Source organism: Chamaea fasciata, unplaced genomic scaffold (genome assembly GCF_029207755.1).
Source record: "Chamaea fasciata isolate MVZ Bird 193981 ecotype frontalis unplaced genomic scaffold, bChaFas1.0.hap1 SCAF_5, whole genome shotgun sequence".
NCBI classification, from domain to species: Eukaryota; Metazoa; Chordata; class Aves; order Passeriformes; family Sylviidae; genus Chamaea; species Chamaea fasciata.
The window spans coordinates 36,250,065-36,267,473 of NW_027094090.1; the positions used below are offsets into that span (position 1 = coordinate 36,250,065).

Here is a 17,409-nt window from a genome sequence, read left to right on the forward strand (position 1 = left end):
AGTCTCAGCATGGTAGCCACTTGAGAAAAGTTGTTATGGGAGTGGGATGGTTACTCTTAGACATGAGTTAATGTGGGGAATTTCAGTGTTCAGAATGCTTCTAAGTTAAGCAATTTCAGGGATTCAGGTCTACAGTTTGGAATGAAGTTCAGGTTTGGTTTTTGATAAAACGTGTTGTGACTGAGTAACCTAAAAACAGGATTTAAATTTTTTTTTTTTTTAATTTGTGATGGAAAAGGTGGTGTTTTTTAGAAAATGCATTTTGGGAATAGTAATTTGTTGATTTATGACGAAAAGATGATTCATCAGTTTGAGGAAGTGATATTCAAGTTCTATTTCTGGCTCTTTCTTAGACTTTCTTCCTGATATTAAGCTCATCTTTCTGTAACTTTCATTTATAAAATAGAGATGATAACAGTTCATTTTCCCCATGTTTTTGCCTGTTACTCTTTAGTCAGAAAGACTGACAATAACAAACACCTCTTACTTCTATTTATGTAGTTGACTAAGCACAGGGGGATTGTGCTGTCACATTGACAGTCTCTAAGCAATGCCAAAATATAAATAAGCAGTTATGGTGTTTTCATATTATCATTTGAAATGAAATTACTCTATGGTAACATCTGTGTGCTTGTGCCAAAGCAGTCTCTAGCCAGGTGAAACTGGGCATTCTATAGTGCTGCTGAACATTGTAGGCCGCTTGTTAGCACTCTCTTTAAACTTGTGTGCTTCTTAAACTCTTATTTTTTAACCAAGAGTAGATGAAGTTATTTATGAATGATGTGTGATATGAATGCTTTGACCATAAAATAGGGAATAAATAGTACAAGAGAATTAAATCCAATCCCAGACCAACCAAAGGAAATCAAAATTGGTGTTAACCATTGGGATATAGCTACTGCAGATACTTTTTTCTGGAGGAAAAAGCCATTCTCACATTATCTTACCACTGGGGTTGTGATACAGAACTTTTATGTGTAATAGGTAAAAAATGTAAATCTTTGTGCCTTGTTACTTGAAACTATGTTGATTTTTCACCACCTACAAAGGACTGGAAGGAGCTTTGAGCACTGTGAACCTTAACAATTTAGACACTGAATTCCCTACAACAGCACTTTGGAAGAACTTTAGTCTTGCTCTTAGGTTAAAGTTCTCTAATAACTCATGTTTATCTGTAACCAGGCTGTCATGATCCTCTCTTCTCTCCACAAATGTTTTCTCTTGCTGTTTCTAGCACTGAACTCATGGTGGCCAGGTGAGGAAGCTGGGCTACCTGGACACGACCCACCTGGTGTAGTTAGCTGACTCATCTGGCTGGCGGGTTGCTGTGAGGGGAGATGAACTCCAGTGCTGATGTAATAGAAGAGTTGAGCCCAAATGACTGAGTATGTGGTGGTGAGATTGTGGCAGTCTTAGTTGGCTGAAATGTCTTTGAAATGGTGTCTGTAATTACATTTGTTCTACATTAGTTGTTAACATGTTCACTTTCTGTCCCTGAGCCATTTCAACAAGATGATAGAGATCCTGAGTACTCTAAATTAATCTTAATGGCACTGTGGTCAGTGACATAGCCAGTATTTTATTGTATGCCAGTTGAGCACTGGTTGGATATATATGTGAGTCCAGCTCATTAACTTTCCAAAGTATTTTATGATCTCAAGTTAGAAAATGCAGCATGTCTGCATGACGGTTTTGCCTCCTGTTAGAATATATGTTTGCACCTTTGGCTGGAGTAATTGCATTTGTTTTGGTTCAGGTGAGGAATTGATGAGGCAACTAGATGCTTGTCCCATGCAGTTGTGTTCATTTAGAAAGGGGCTGCACTAAACTATTCCCCCTCTTTCACAACTCTGAAAATACCTGGCAATCTTTTTCCTTAATATTCCTCATTTGCCTACTGTCACCTGGAAACCAGAAGTGGCTCTCACTTCTTTCTCCTTCAGGGTCATACTACAAGTTTTTGTCCAGGAATATCAATTATTTCTGTTCAAAGCCTCTTTCCCTTTTTGCGCAACAATGTTCAGGCCCCCCAATACTTGCATTGAGTTTCCTGAGGCATCTCTCTACCACTGTAATTCCCTCAGTGACCATTTCTTTCATATAGATTTTATTTTTAGTGATGGTTTCTCTTATTTTAACTGGTCTGTTAAACGAGTCTCAAATGAAGATTCCAAAATGATGTTTTCTTACTATAAAAAAGAGTTCCGTCCAGTCTCTAGCAAAGGTGTTTCCTAAGAAAGTATCGGGTCATTGAATGCTCATTGGTTTCTGCTAACTCTAAGAAAATTCTTCAAATTCTTAAACATGTTTTGTTTTATTTATATTTGAGAAAGATTCAATGCAGTGCTGTGTGTGACTGCTCAGTTGGGAGTAAAATAATCTTTTAAAGGTGATCTGTGTCTTTGGTATTCAGGAAGCACATTTCATTACCATGCAGTCTTTTTTGAGTATTGCCCATGATGAGTAATGAATAGGAGATTGAAACAAGGCATTCTTCTGTAATTTCCTCCCATTATCACATCTAACTATGTTCACTACAGCAGAATTGATATTTCAAGACAGCTACCTCTCTCTCTCCTTTACTTATCAATGTTGTAAAATTTATTGCATTTGCACCACACAGAACTTGTGGAGGTTTGTGCACGTGTGTAACAATTCATACACATTCTTAGTGGAATCTGGCCTGTAGCTTGTTTGTGTGTGTAATGAACTGTTATTAATTTTGAAGTTATCACATTTAAAAACCCATTTGAAATGCAGTGTTTTGTTTGCAGAAGTGGTCCAGGGAGTTCACAGCTGAGGCTGTTGGATCCAGACATATGTCTGCTATGTAAATGTGTGATGTGACCAAACCTTATCTCTGTAACAATAGTAAAAGCAATACTTGTGCCTCAAATACTCAGTGAGCACAATAATGATAAAAGATTTCAGATTATCAAGTAAATTGAAGCATTTAAGTACAGACGCAATCCATGTGTTTTTTATCTGAGCGTGTCAGTGCTGAAGTCGCTGCAGATGAAATAAAGAGCAAAACACTTTTTAGTCACCTTTTATGAAATTTGTAAGTGCTGATCTGTTGAAATGTTAGGACCTTCTGTACATATAACGTGTAAAGGTATGTTTGAGGTTAAACACTTACTTAAAATTAAACTAACGCACAAAGCCCTTTCTGAAAGGAGATTTGTAAATCATTTTAAGGTGCCAGATGTACCAGTGCTGGGCAGAGCCTGTGGTTATAGTCACACAGAGGACTGGAGCTTGCCTCCCAAGAATAGTGCTTTATGTGGAGTCTGCTGGCTTTGAGGAAGGGATTAAAGAACAGACATTATTCCCAGGATGGCTTTGCTGACACCAGTTGATGAGCAGAAACATCTGTTTCATAATGGGGAAGCACTCCAAGCTGCTTTAAAACACCTGACAAAGTTACTTTTAATTCTGTGTGAACTAGGTGGGAGGGATAACTATCCTTAATTGTGAAGTGTATTCCTGTGTTGATACAAGGTTACTTAATCCATGCTTGCCTGAGAGAACAAGATTTATGGTTGTCACCAGATTTACCCTCAATTTCCATACCTTCTGTGTGTTCAGACTTAAGTACGTGTAGCAAAATGGATCAAAGACAGAAGAGAGGAGAAGGGGACATCTAGACATTAGCAAAACAGGTATATGGCAGCCTTGCAACATTAGCTATGTTTGCTTGGAGAGATGCTGTAATAGCAGGGAGCTAAATGAAAGCAAGGCTCAGGTCTCTTTTTGTTCCACATGCCTATGTGATGTGACAGTGTTCAGGGATGGGAAAGGCTCTCCATGCATGTGGGTGCCTTTGGGAGTGGTTTTGTGGGGTGAGATGGTTGGCAATATCTGTGATACAGATGGTGTCATCCAAGGGTTAGGATTATATATGCCTCTTCTCGCTTTGTCAGCCTTAAAGCTGACCTTGTTGTACCTGATTCTGTGACAGACATACAGCAATGGTTACCACTGTGTAAATCCTGCATCAGGCTGTTTTCAAGATTCAGAGAGCCATTTTCTTCACAACACTTGAGATAGAAACGTGAGATCCAGTCCTGCTTCTCATGATCTGAACTATCAGTGGCCATGACCAAAGCACAGCGCTTTATTTAAGGAACTCTTTTATTTTCTTTTTTTTTTTTTTTGCTGTGCAACTGACTAACAAGGACTGCTTGAGTGGTGATCTGGAAACATGGACTGTACGCATGCTAGATGCTGTTGGAGAAGGTTGCCTTGGTAGAAGTGTCCCTAGCCTAGTGGCGGGACCAGCAGTGATCTTCTACAGATCACTGTAACAATCCAAGTGATAGTTTTAGACTGACATTTACAATGGCTCCAGAATGTCTGAAAACCCCTGTAGTTAACAGGAGTCATTCAGTTGAAGTCAGTGGATGTTGTTTTAGGCCTTTAGAGCCTGATGATCCATCTACTTTCACAAGCCTTTCCTTGCTAAAATAGAGGTCCACTTCATTTCCTTGGAGCAGGATTTTTCATCCAGTGAGCTGTGATTCCCCCCAGGGCATGAGGGAAGACAGTGATGGCGATTGCAGTGGTCTTAAGACGTAGAAACATTAGATGCCTTGCAGAATGAATGCAGACTGTTATGGAGGATTATTGCAATCAGTGAACTTTACTATAACAATAAACAAAATAATACAAATGTGAAAATGAATATGAATCAAGGTGATACTCCCCTAAAAACATAACACCACTGCAAGAACAAAGGTTTCAAAGGGGCTACATACATGAAATAGAAAGTGACAGAGAATAATGTCTTCAAAAGCAGACTTCAAATGTAGAAGTGCATATTTAATTCTAAAGTAAGAGGTGGGCTCTGGTGTATGGCATGCTTCAGGCATGCAAACTTATTACTGTAATATCCTGATTTCTGCCTGGTTGTCAAATTCCTTAATTCTCTGGGAAAGCAGGTTGGCCAGCTTTTGGCAAAGGTTTTTAGTATCTTCAAGTGCCCGAGGAAGAACATTGTGCAGTGCTCTCTGGTCTTCCTCTATCTTTAGTCAAATTCTGTAGTGGAGAGGGTTGGACCACAGTCTTTTTGCAATTAGACACATGTAAATAATGGCTTTTTCCTTTTTATTGCCGTGATCAAAATGCTGAATGTATTCCATGTTCTTCCTACCTGCAGAACTGTACAAACCCTTTGGTTTGACCCGTAGTATTTCACGTAATGAGAAAAAATTATATCAGGTTTTTCCTTACCATTCTTCATCCGTTTAATCCTTCTCTCCTTTTCACTTTCATTTTAATGGGAAAAAAAAAAAGAAGTAGCGATTCAAATTTCAAAATAGAACAGTTCTGCTTCTTTTAAATCTGTTCCTCTGATTTTTATGTGGTGAACTTATCACTAGTCTTTGGTACAATGGAAACAATCTTGGTGAACATACTATTCTCTAGAAATTAAGGGGTGTGTTGCTGTCTAGAGATGTACGTGTCAGAATTTTACCGTTGTACCTTGTACATAGTTGCTAATTCACATTTTTTTAAGCACTCTGAAGTAACAAGACTAGAAAAGCTCTCTTTTTTTTTTTCAAGTGCTAGCTTTCTTTTTGATGGATAATTTTTACCTGCTGTAGATAAGAATATCATGCTCTGTAGTTAATAACCTGACTTCAGTTAGATGAGATTTGTTTTAAATATGTTGCACATTTCTTAGCGTTTGTCATGACTCTCTATAGGAAACAGTTCTTATTTTACAACCACATTTATCTATTCTGGCAACCTGGTATTACAAATATTTTAAAAATTTCTTTGACTTATTTTATGTAGCAAATGCTGAAATACTGAGACAGACTAGATAAAATGTTGCAATATTTACAAATTGTTTGTAAAACTATGCTGTTTTACACAGCAGATGCTTTTAACTAACCCTAGAGGAGTAGGCTGCTGATCACTTAAAACAAGTGCATGGAATTTACCATACACGTTTCAGGAATATTTTAGTGTTTTTTCTGATGATGCTGCGAAAATAATTCTAAGAACTTGAGTAAGGTTACTAATATTTTTTAAATAATCCTTCACAATGATTTTTTGGAAATACTGTTTCCAAAATATTGGAATACTCTATTTTTATGAGTGTGGCTGAGTATTGAGTTTATTTAAAGTTCTTATGAAACTAATCAGGGCCTCTGGAAGGCAAACAAGGGGAAAAAACTCACATTTTGCCCACTTTAGAAAAGAATGAGAAAATATATGTTGCAGAGATTTTATTTAGAATGTCTAATAACCTTCAGAGTTACTAACAAGTGTCTTACAAGGAGGAGGTCTGGGTTGTAGGGTTGCAGGCTCAAACCTAGTTTCTCAAATTTGTGATAGGAAGAAGACAGTCAGTTTCGTTCCATTTGGGGGAGAAATGAGAGAGCTGGATTTTTCTTTTTCAAAGTCAAAACTCCGGCTGAAAAATTGGTAGTGGCTGCAAATATATATGTAAAGGAGCTAAGAAACCCCCCCAGACTTTAGGTTAACTGTGTAAACTTTGTTATATTCATAGGTATTATTACAGTGTCTTTACAAATATGATTCCTCATAACATTTTTCTGATATTTTTTCACGAAGGTACACAGGGAACTGTACTACATCAGAACACCAGCAGTGTGCTGTTAATATACCTGTTGTCCAAACAGAACCTACTGTATTAATTCCAAGATGTGGAAAGTGCTTGGTGCAGGTTGTTAAGTGGTCACAAGGATGAATGCCTGCTTCAAATTCCCTCCCTGCCCATGCCACCAGAGTTTCTGTGGGATGCCAAGTAAATCACATAAACTGACAGAGTGTCTTGGTTTAGGAAGACAGGTATCTGCTAGGTAAAATTACTATTAGAGGCTCTTTGGCAAAGATTTGGGAAACAGGAATAGCAGTTTTTTACTAGTATGTAATACAAAGCAAACAAACACAAAAAAAACTTCTCCCCCTACCAAACAACTACAGCATTAATGACAAACGACAACAGCACCAAGAACTTTGAGGGCTTTGTTTCACAAAACCCAGGGCAGTTTGGTTTTGGTGTCTTTGCAGGATCTTCAGAGCACTAAGCTGGAACAGTGGAAAAGTCTTGGGCTGGTCGCTGGGATGGCAGGGTGTCTCGGCAGGCAGGGGCAGGATGTTCCGGCAGCGCAGGGAGTGCAGGGTCACGCTGCAGCAAGAGGAGCAGTGCCGAAGAAGTTCGAAGGCGAGGCAGAAAAGCGACTCAGCTTCTGCTCGGCGTGCTTTGTGGCGGCTGAGATCTTCGAGGAGCGGCCGACACGCGTCTTTCGAACGCCGGAAGCAGAAAAGCACGCAGCTGCCTCAAGCTGTGTTTTTTATTTGCGTTATCTCTCTTTTCTACTTTTTGTTCATTTCTTTGTTTTAGCCAAGCACTCTTAAGTATCTAACACCTGGTCTTCTTGGCAACTCATGGGGAAAAAATTCTCCAGAGAAAGAAGGAACAAACCCAACTTTCAACATTATCTACCTCGAATTTTTTTCTCATACAAACATATTACATTGAGTTTTAACTATTAAAAAATACATATATATATATGCAAATATGGATGCAGTTACATTGTCATGGATAGTTTATTCTAAAACAAGGTCTCTTTGAGGTATGCATTGGGTTTCTCTATTCTTTTGCATTACTCACCAGGTGCAACCTGGTCTTTGAGCGAAGACAACTCCACGGATGGGATTGTCTTTACTGGAGGCAGGATTAATCTAAACAGTTTTTCTTAGTATACTTTTCATGTGTACTACTGGAACTTTATTTCTGTTTGTTTTTTGCAAGGGCTTAGATTGGGCAGGACCTGCTCGGTTGGTGGAACTTTGAGTGTTCACCAACCAGGTGGCTTTTGCTAAATTAGTATCTTAATTCTTAAAGGTTCCCCCACCCAGTGCTTTCAAGGTAGTTTTAAGCAGGCTATTGCATTGTTCAACTTTCTTGGCTGCTGGTGCATGATAAGGAATATGGTACACTTACTCAATGCTATGTTTTTTAGCTCAGGTGCTTATAAGACTATTTTTGAAATGAGTTTTATTGTCCGACTCGATTTTTTTAGGGGTGCCATGTCTCTACAGGACTTGTTTTTCTAGGCTCAGGATGGTGTTCCGGGCAGTAGCATGAGGCACAGGGTAGGTCTCTAACTATTTAGTGGTGGCTTCTACTATGGTTAGCACATAACGCTTGCTCTGGCGGGTTTGGGGAAGGGTGATGTAGTTAATTTGCTAGGCTTTTTCATATTTATATTTGGACTACTGCTCACTATACTATAAGGGCTTTACTCGCTTGGCTTGCTTGATTGCAGCACATGTCTCACAGTCATGGATAACTTGAGAAATACTGTCTATGGTTAAATCTACTTCTCGGTCTCGGGCTTACTTATAGGTGGCATTTTTGCTTTGATGACCCGAGGCATCATGGGCCTATCGGGCTAGGAACAACTCTTTTTTGTGTTGCCAATTTAAATCTATTTTTGACACTTCTATTTTGGCAGCTTGATTTACTTGCTTGTTGTTTTGGTGTTTTTTATTAGCTCGACTCTTGGGAACATGGGTATCTATATGGCGGACTTTCACAGGCAGCTTCTCTACACGAGTGGCAACGTTTTTTTATTTATCAGCAGCCCAGATTGGTTTTCTTCTACGCTGCCAGTTGGCTTTTTTTTACTTTTTTAGCTAGCCCCACAGAGCATTGGCTACCATCTACGAATTAGTGTAGAGGTAGAGCTTTGGCCACTTCTTTTTTTCAGCAATGTCAAGGGCTAATTGAACAGCTTTGAGTTCAGCAAGCTGACTTGATCTTTTGTTTTTTTCAGTGGCTTCTGCAACTTGTCGTGTGGGGCTCCATACGGCTGCTTTTCACTTATGGTTCATTTCTACGATGCGACAGGAACTATCAGTGAAAAGAGCGTAGTGTGTTTTTTTTGCTGGCAATTGGTTGTATGGAGGAGCTTCTTTAGCTCGTGTCACTTGTACTTGCTCTTTTTCGTCCGTGAAACCGAAGTTTTCTCTTTCTGGTTAGTTTGTAATTATCTTTAAAATTCTAGGGCGATTTGGGTTTCTAATACGGGCACGCTGTGTGATGAGGGCAGTCTATTTGCTTCATGTGGCATCGGTGGCATGGTGCGTGGAGGGAGCCTTTTTTTTAAACATCTACTTTAGCACTGGTAGTCGGGGTGCCAAGAGGAGTTGTGCTTTTGTGCTAATCACTTCTGAGGCGGCTTGAACTTTTTTATAGGCGGCTAAGATCTTCTTTTCTGTGGGAGTGTAGTTGGCTTCAGATCTTTTGTAACTTCGACTCTAGAATCTTAGTGGTCGGTTTCGGGTCTCTCTTGGCACTTTCTGCCAAAGGCTTTAGGACAAACTGTTGTTCTCGGCTGTAGAATAAAGCACATTCTTCACATTTGGTCCCGTCCTGACTGGGCTAAGGGCTACTGCATGAGCAATTTTCTGCTTGATCTGGGCAAAGGCTTGTTGCTGTTCAGGGCTCCAGTGGAAATTGTTTTTCTTGCGGGTAACTAGGTAGAGAGGGCTCACGATCTGACTGTACTCAGGAATGTGCATCCTTCAAAAACTTATGGCTCTTAGGAAAGCTTGTGTTTCCTTTTTGCTGGTCGGTGGAGACATTGCTGTGATCTTATCAATGACTTCAGTGGGGATTTGCTGCTGTTTATTTTGCCACTTTACTCTCAGGAATTGGATCTTTTTGGCAGGTTTCTTGACTTTGCTCTTTTTGATGGCAAACTCGGCTTTCAGCAAAATTTGGATGATTTTCTCTCCTTTTTCGAACACTTCAGCTGCAGTCTTTCTTTACACAATGATGTCATCAATGTACTGTAGATGTTTTGGAGCCTCACCTTTCTCCAGTGCAGCCTGGATTAGCTCATGGCAGATGGTGGGGCTGTGTTTCCACCCCTGGGGCAGCCGGTTCTAGGTGTACTGCACGCTCTTTTAGGTGAAAGCAAACTGAGGCCTGCATTCTGCGGCCAGAGGAATGGAGAAAAATGCATTGGCAATGTCAATAGTGGCATACTACTTCGCTGCCTTGGACTCTAGCTCGTACTGAAGTTCCAGCATGTCTGGCACAGCAGCGCTCAGCGGTGGAGTCACTTTATTCAATGCACGATAGTCTACAGTCAGTTTCTATTCTCTATCAGACTTGCGCACAGGCCAGATGGGGCTGTTGAAGGGTGAGTGGGTTTTGCTGACCACCTTTTGGCTTTCTAGCTCACGGATCATTTTGTGGATGGGGATCACGGCGTCTCGATTTGTCCGATACTGCCGACGGTGCACTGTTGAGGTGGCAACAGGTACTTGTTGTTCTTCTACTTTCAGGAGTCTCACTGCAGATGGGTTCTTTGATAGTCCCGGCAAGGTGTTCAACTGCTTAATGTTTTCTGTCTCTACAGCAGCTATTCCAAAAGTCCATTTGAGTCTTTTAGGGTCTTTATAATATCCATTCCTGAGGAAGTTTATGCCCAGAATACATGGAGCCTCTGGGCCGGTTACAATCGGAAGTTTCTGCCACTCTTTCTCGGTTAGGCTCACTTCGGCTTCAACTAGAGTCAGTTCTTGTGATCTCTTTGTCACTCTGGCAATGGAAATTGGTTCTGCCTTCACATGTCCTGATGGCATTAGAGTACACTGCGACCCAGTATTTACTAAAGCTTCATATTTTTGTGGCTCTGATGTGCCAGGCCATTGAATTCACACAGTCTAAAAAACTCGATTTTTTCGTGCCTCTTCTTGGCTAGAGGCAGGGCTCTTCTAGCACTGGTTATTATTCTCTTCTTGGACGTACATGGTAGAGGTTCCTTCGAGGGAATCTGACACAGCATTCCCACCTCTGTAATACTTGGCAGCTTGCTCATGGGAGGTTGAGGCTACTTTCATTTTAGTGGAACTTCCTCTGTTAGCGTTTTTTTCTTTGAGCTCACGTACCCGTGCTGCCAGGACAGAAGTAGGTTTCCCATGCCACGCTTCCATGTCCTCCCCATGGTTTCTCAGATAAAACCACAGGTTAGCTCGAGGGGTGTACCCTCTCTCTCTTGCTGGGGAATGTTGGGCTCTGATTCTGGGGCTTGTGACTCGCACTGGTGTTACATGGGAACTGTTTCTTCTCATCTCTTCTCTCATTTCCTTTATCTCTTCTTTGAGTTCTTTCACCACTGCAGAGACATGAGCCTGCATTGGGCCACTGATCATATTTTCATAATTTCTGAGCTTGTTGGCAACAGAACCCACTGTCTCTCGGTTATTTTCGGCATTAATTGTTGCGATGAATGTGGCGTATTGGGATGGTCTATGAGTTGCCAGATTTCACAACATGTGCCCTGTGCATTTAACCTTGTCGGGGTCATTATCATGCTGTCTGGTCTTCTCAAAAAGTACTTCTAATACTGCCACTTTTTTTAACTGTTGGATTTTTTCCTCAAGGGTCTTCCATCGCATTTTATTGTTGTGCTCTTGCATTTTGTCTCTGTGGACAAATCTTTCTCTCACACTCATTAGAAGTCGTTCTCAAAGGGGAAGGGGCTTTTGCTCTCTTACAAATACCTGATTTATACTTGAGTCTTGGGTCAAGGGTTTCAAATTTTTTGCTTCAGCACTATCTAGTTGCACACTTGTACTCATAAGGTCTCAGACTCGAAGTAGCCAGGCTGTATAAGCTTCACGTCTTCGTCGTGCAATATCTTTTTGCAGATTACGTAGACTTTCATATGTCAGGGACTCAGTGATGATCTCAACCTGTGGCTCTTCTGTGGGCTGTGAGGACTCTCCTTTTTTACCCTTAGTATTAGGATCTGACGATTTCACTTTACACTTCTTTGTTTCCACAGGGGCGACTGCTGCTGGTTGTGGCTGCCTTTGTGGTTCAGCTGGAACCTGGACAGTTGTAACATCTGTGGGTTCCACTGCTGCACCATCAGTCTCTGCTTTTTCGGGGCAGGGGGAGGGTTTTTCATGAGCTGGAGAAATGTACTCTTTCAGCATCTGGCTCATCTCATGTATCTCTTTTACCAGAGCCTCAACTCAATCCGGGTGGGTTTTTTCTGAGGCAGGCTGTGGGGCAGAGTCAGGCTCTGGGGTATCATCTCTATTCTGTGGGGTAGGTATCAGGGTGGTTATCCAGGTCAATCTTCCTTTATCTCTGAATGCTAAACAGAATACGCATATTAGCAGCACCAGCTATTGTATGATATCATTAGCATTCAGAGAGGATTTAAACTCTTCAAAAACTGGTGGGGCAGACTCAAAGAGATGGGTAAAGGGTTGGGAAAAAGAAACTTCCCCCGGTGTCATTTCTTCACAGTAGGTACTATTGTTAAAGTAACTCCAAAAACACACAGTTAGTGTACGATAGCTCTGAATCCATGTGCTTGCCTTCCAGAGGAAATTAAAAATCTATGAGTTCTTCACCTTATTAAGCCATAAAATAAACTGGATGACAGTCACAGTAGCTTTAGTTATAGGGCTCATGTTTAGATAAGGGCCTGCAAATGGAAGGAATACAGCCACAACCACATGCCACTCAAACCAGGCTAAGTTAGACTACATGATGCAGCCTAATGAGGTTTTTATATTTAACGCACACAAAAGAAAGTACTAGGTTAGTTAAGAACTGCTATTTCTCTTCTCTCTTCTTTTCTTAGTGCCCTCAAGCCTCACGTTGGGCGCCAAAATCTGTCTTGGTTTAGGAAGACAGGTATCTGCTAGGTAAAATTACTATCAGAGGCTCTTTGGCAAAGATTTGGGAAACAGGAATAGCAGTTCTTTACTAGTATGTAATACAAAGCAAACAAACACAAAAAAAACTTCCCCCCCCACCAAACAACTACAGCATTAATGACAAACGACAACAGCACCAAGAACCTTGAGGGCTTTGTTTCACAAAACCCAGGGCAGTTTGGTTTCGGTGTCCCTGCAGGATCCTCAGAGCACTAAGCTGGAACAGTGGAAAAGTCTTGGGCTGGTCGCTGGGATGGCAGGGTGTCCCGGCAGGCAGGGGCAGGATGTTCCGGCAGCGCAGGGAGTGCAGGGTCACGCTGCAGCAAGAGGAGCAGCGCCGAAGAAGTTCGAAGGCGAGGCAGAAAAGCGACTCAGCTTCTGCTCGGCGTGCTTTGTGGCGGCTGAGATCCTCGAGGAGCGGCCGACACGCGTCTCCCGAACGCCGGAAGCAGAAAAGCACGCAGCTGCCTCAAGCTGTGTCTTTTACTTGCGTTATCTCTCCCTTCCACCTTTTGTCCATCTCTTTGTTTCAGCCAAGCACTCTTAAGTATCCAACACCCGGTCCCCTTGGCAACTCATGGGGAAAAAATTCCCCAGAGAAAGAAGGAACAAACCCAACCCCCAACACAGAGTCTCATTTAGTCATTAATCATGTGTTACTGATTTTGTGAATGCCCAAACTAAGGCACCTGTGGCCAAAACTTCTATAAAGTGTTCACCACTGCAGTAAGATATGATGGGAACAGTGCTGTAAGTATGTGCAATAAAACTGTTAAATAGACTTGACATTGAGAGGTGTCAAGATAGGCACCCAGAATTACTCTTTGTCTCTCTTTGGTCTCCACTTTGTTCCATGAAAATAATAGTCTAACCTAATCTTACAAAGATTATGAAGAAGAGCATTAATAATATTTGCAGGGCAGTAGGTGCCATTGTGGTGAGTGATGAATTATGCACTTACACCAGAAACCTGTTTGTCTTTTGTAGGAGAACATGTAGTGCTTTTAGTTATATATTTAGGCCTGACCCTGCAGAAGACTTTGGTTTTTCTCTTACTTAAATTACTGTAAAATCAATTCATAGTACAGTGGTCAAAGAGCCTGTGGGAAAGTATATAATAATTGGGCATTATTATTGAGTCCAGTGCAGTTTTAAAGTAACACTACCTACATGCCTTTTGAAATGAAAGTAGTAAACAAGCAAATTATTCTGAACAAATTCCATGTCTGAATCATCATTCTGTTTTATTTATTTAAGTTCCTCTTTGGAGCTGAATATTAAAACTTTATTACTTTTGAATGATAATCTTCTCATAAACTAAGGAAATCTTATAGTTTCCATTTGATTGATTTGGAAGTAAGGTATGGTCAAAGTAAGCCCATACATGTTAAAAAAATATCTGTGTGTGAAAGTTGGGGGCTTCAGTTTCAAACTTACAGGTCCCAGCCTTTAGACTGAACTCTAGACCAAGCTTCTCACATTGTGAATGGCACCTCAGACAGAATATGTCATCCAAAGCAACTAGCCAGGTAGGCAGGGTGTCACAGACTGTGGTAGCCCTCTGCTAACCAAGAGGGAGTTTCTGAGGCTGGGATAGGTGTGTCTAAGGTTCTCCATACATTTCATGCTTAGTGGTCACTGGATGAAAGGCAGAAGCAAGACCCAGTGTTCGAAGATGGTTGACTGCTTTGACAATATCTGTTGCCTCACAGCTCCTGAGAGACCTGGGCAGAGGCACTGGTAGGTTCTGCACTGTGTTTCAGCTTGGGGGTGATCTTGGTGTGAGTGATGGAGGCTTGGCAGTCCAGAGCTGTTCTGGGCAGGCAGAGAGGCACACAGGGAAACTTTACGGGCAAAATAGAACCACATTCAGCATTAGGCAGGAGACAAATGAGAGTTTGCAGCATTGCAGCTTTTGTACTTTGGCTCCATCTCAGATACCATTAAATGCCTTTTCTATATTTGCCTGGAGACAGTCATTGTAATGCAATAAGGTGAACCTTGATTTTTCTTCTGTATGCCAATTATTTTCTTCCCTTCCGTTGTCCACTTTCTTATTATGGACAGAGTTGGCCACTGTCAAATTAAATGATTTTTTGCATACTTGGTTGACTGACTCTTTTTCTCCCTAATTTGCTGATACAGTCAACTGTGCCAGTAAAGCAATTATGCAGAATTGTGTATAAAGGTTTAATGATACAAAACAGTGTTCATCACAAATCTAATTGTGATTCTTAATATCCTTCCATAAACTCTGTGGTTAATACCTATTTTGTTAAAACCTTTATTTAGTTTGGTAGGTAAGGGAACATTTAATGTACCTGTCATTGTTAACTTTGAAAGGAAGCAATAAATAAATATAGTGATTTGGAGGAGTTCAGATAACGATCTGTGTGCTTTCAGGCAGTGATGATAAGAAGTCTGCATTATTACATACCTCATCAGGTTATGTGTTTTACATTATCAATGATAACTATGTATGGTGCCCCGAGTCTAATATAACACAAAGATTAAATACGAAGATGGACATTGTAATGAAGCAAATAATGTGTCTCCATACTGAAACCCAAGAGACAGTGGGTTAAAAGAGAATTGACAGGTACACTGTTCTTAGGCTTGATATCTGGTTTCCACTTGGATAACTGAACTGGTTCAGGGAAAGAGCAGTAAAGCAATACTTGGTAATACTTTCACTGAAGCCAAAAATCACACTGGCTTTTCTTAATCCAGAATAGAGCATTTAGAAACATTTCAAAGCTGGTATTTCTCCTTCATGTTTGCATTGGTGTTTTCTGATTTCTGCACTACTGCTTTCCTTGGAACCCTGGCTGGGATTTAATCCTACCACAGAGAGTACTGGTGAGTCGGATATTATTAGGATTGACATTTAGTAGAGTCTCATTTACGTCAGGTCATTATGTACTGCAGGGAGAGACCTTCTGCCACAGTCACTAGGGACAAAGCACACGCTGCTTCCGTCAGGCAGGGTATGAGGAGGGAGACCGAAAAGTGGTTCTCCTTTCTGTCCCCTTCTTGGTTAGCAGTTCTAGACTCTGTCACCTTTGCATGAAGGAAGCACTACAGGCTGTAAGGACAAGGAAGAGGTAATAACCTAGCAGTGCTTTCTGCTGCCTCGCTAAACAGGGTCACACTTGGATGCTGAATTATGAAGGTGAGTTCTGTTCACTTGGTTCACTCCAGGTATTGAAATGTGTGAGCTGTGTTATACTGAACAGAGCAGTCTGTGGCTTATATAAACAGCTTTAATTTATTGCTTTCTGAAAACAGAGGCCTGAAGCAGTCATGGAGGTTTTCAGGAATGTTAATTGTTTGTGTACATGAATGAGCTTAGAAATGGTCGTCTTTGCAGTCTTCCCATAGCTCATCGAGGGTGTCACTGCCTGAGAAAAGAAAAAAGAACGATTATTTTTTTTCTTCACAGTCTACTAATATTTTCAGAGCTTGATATAATGTGCCTTTAACAAACCATGAACTTCCCTCCTACTGAGTCCTGCCTACATTCAGTGTAGGCAGAGAACCATTATACTAATCCACTCTTCCATCATATCTCTAGCAAACACATGTATTTTCTTCGAATATTTATTTTGATACAAGGAGTGCAAGTTTTTTATTTGGCAGTACAAATAAGCGGGAGATTGTGACTTCTGAACTTTGTAACTTTAACTGTGGTAGTTCTGGTTTTCAGCTATGTTATGATTTGGCAAATGTATGACAATCATATTTGACTTTAAGGGAATAATTCTGCCACCTCATAGCAACCTTAGAGTAATTCATTCACCTCTGCAGGTAGGATAGGTTTAAAAGGCAGATGCTGAATTGGACTTCTGCTTTGTTTTTTAACAGGTACGGTTATATGCAAGGCCTGATGCAATCCGAAGAGGATCAGGGGACTATGCTCTAAATATTACACGGAGACTCATTGAGTTTTATGAAGATTATTTTAAAGTGCCCTATTCCCTGCCGAAATTAGGTAAGATTTCCCAAAGAATGTGAAGTTAACCCAGAAATGAGAGATTAAGCCAGCTATTTTAAAGGATTGCTATGTATTGGATTTCAAGTTAAATATTTGGGTTAATTTAGAAGGATCAGTAAGTAAGAAATTTTTCTTTGTGGAGGAAGGGAAGCCAAACTATACTTTCTCCAGCCTGGAACTGAAAGGAACAGGAAGTAGTCAGTATTTGCATTTGTGAGACAATGGGTAGAGAACCTTTCACTGATAAGTGGGCTGGATTTTTCTTGTTTTTTTTGATGTTGTCTGTTTTGGTCCTTACTCTTATGAGATAGCCATTGGAAGATGTTTGATCTGTGGTACTTGTACTTTGGTGCCTCAGCGTTAAATGGAGAACAGAAGTGAAAATATTTGTGGAAACTGGCAGACTTTAGCAGTGCGAGACTCTGGGCTTGTTTTTTCGTTTTTGTTTTTATGGCTTATTAATGATGATTAGTAGACAAGCCTTTTGTCTTGTCGTTTATTGAAAAAATTGCTGTGAATTTGTTCTACTGTGACCTAAATGTAAATCCCATTAAAATTTCTATTATTTTTTAAAAATAGTTTCTTCTCATCCTCCCTTTCACCACAATCAGTTGGTCTCCTACTAATTTAAATACTTTCCACAGTATTACACCCTCCCTCCTTTGGAGCATGTTTGATAAAGATTC

At 40.6% G+C, this 17,409-nt stretch overlaps 1 protein-coding gene across 1 annotated transcript in view; it reads left to right on the forward strand.

Moving 5' to 3' along the window:
• The window catches only part of TRHDE (thyrotropin releasing hormone degrading enzyme), a 213,232-nt gene that overhangs the window by 28,176 nt on the left and 167,647 nt on the right, over window positions 1–17,409 (forward strand). The window contains exon 3 of the mRNA XM_066183262.1: window positions 16,594–16,720. Coding sequence (XP_066039359.1) covers window positions 16,594–16,720 — 127 coding nt within the window. The remainder of the gene's footprint in view (window positions 1–16,593; window positions 16,721–17,409) is intronic.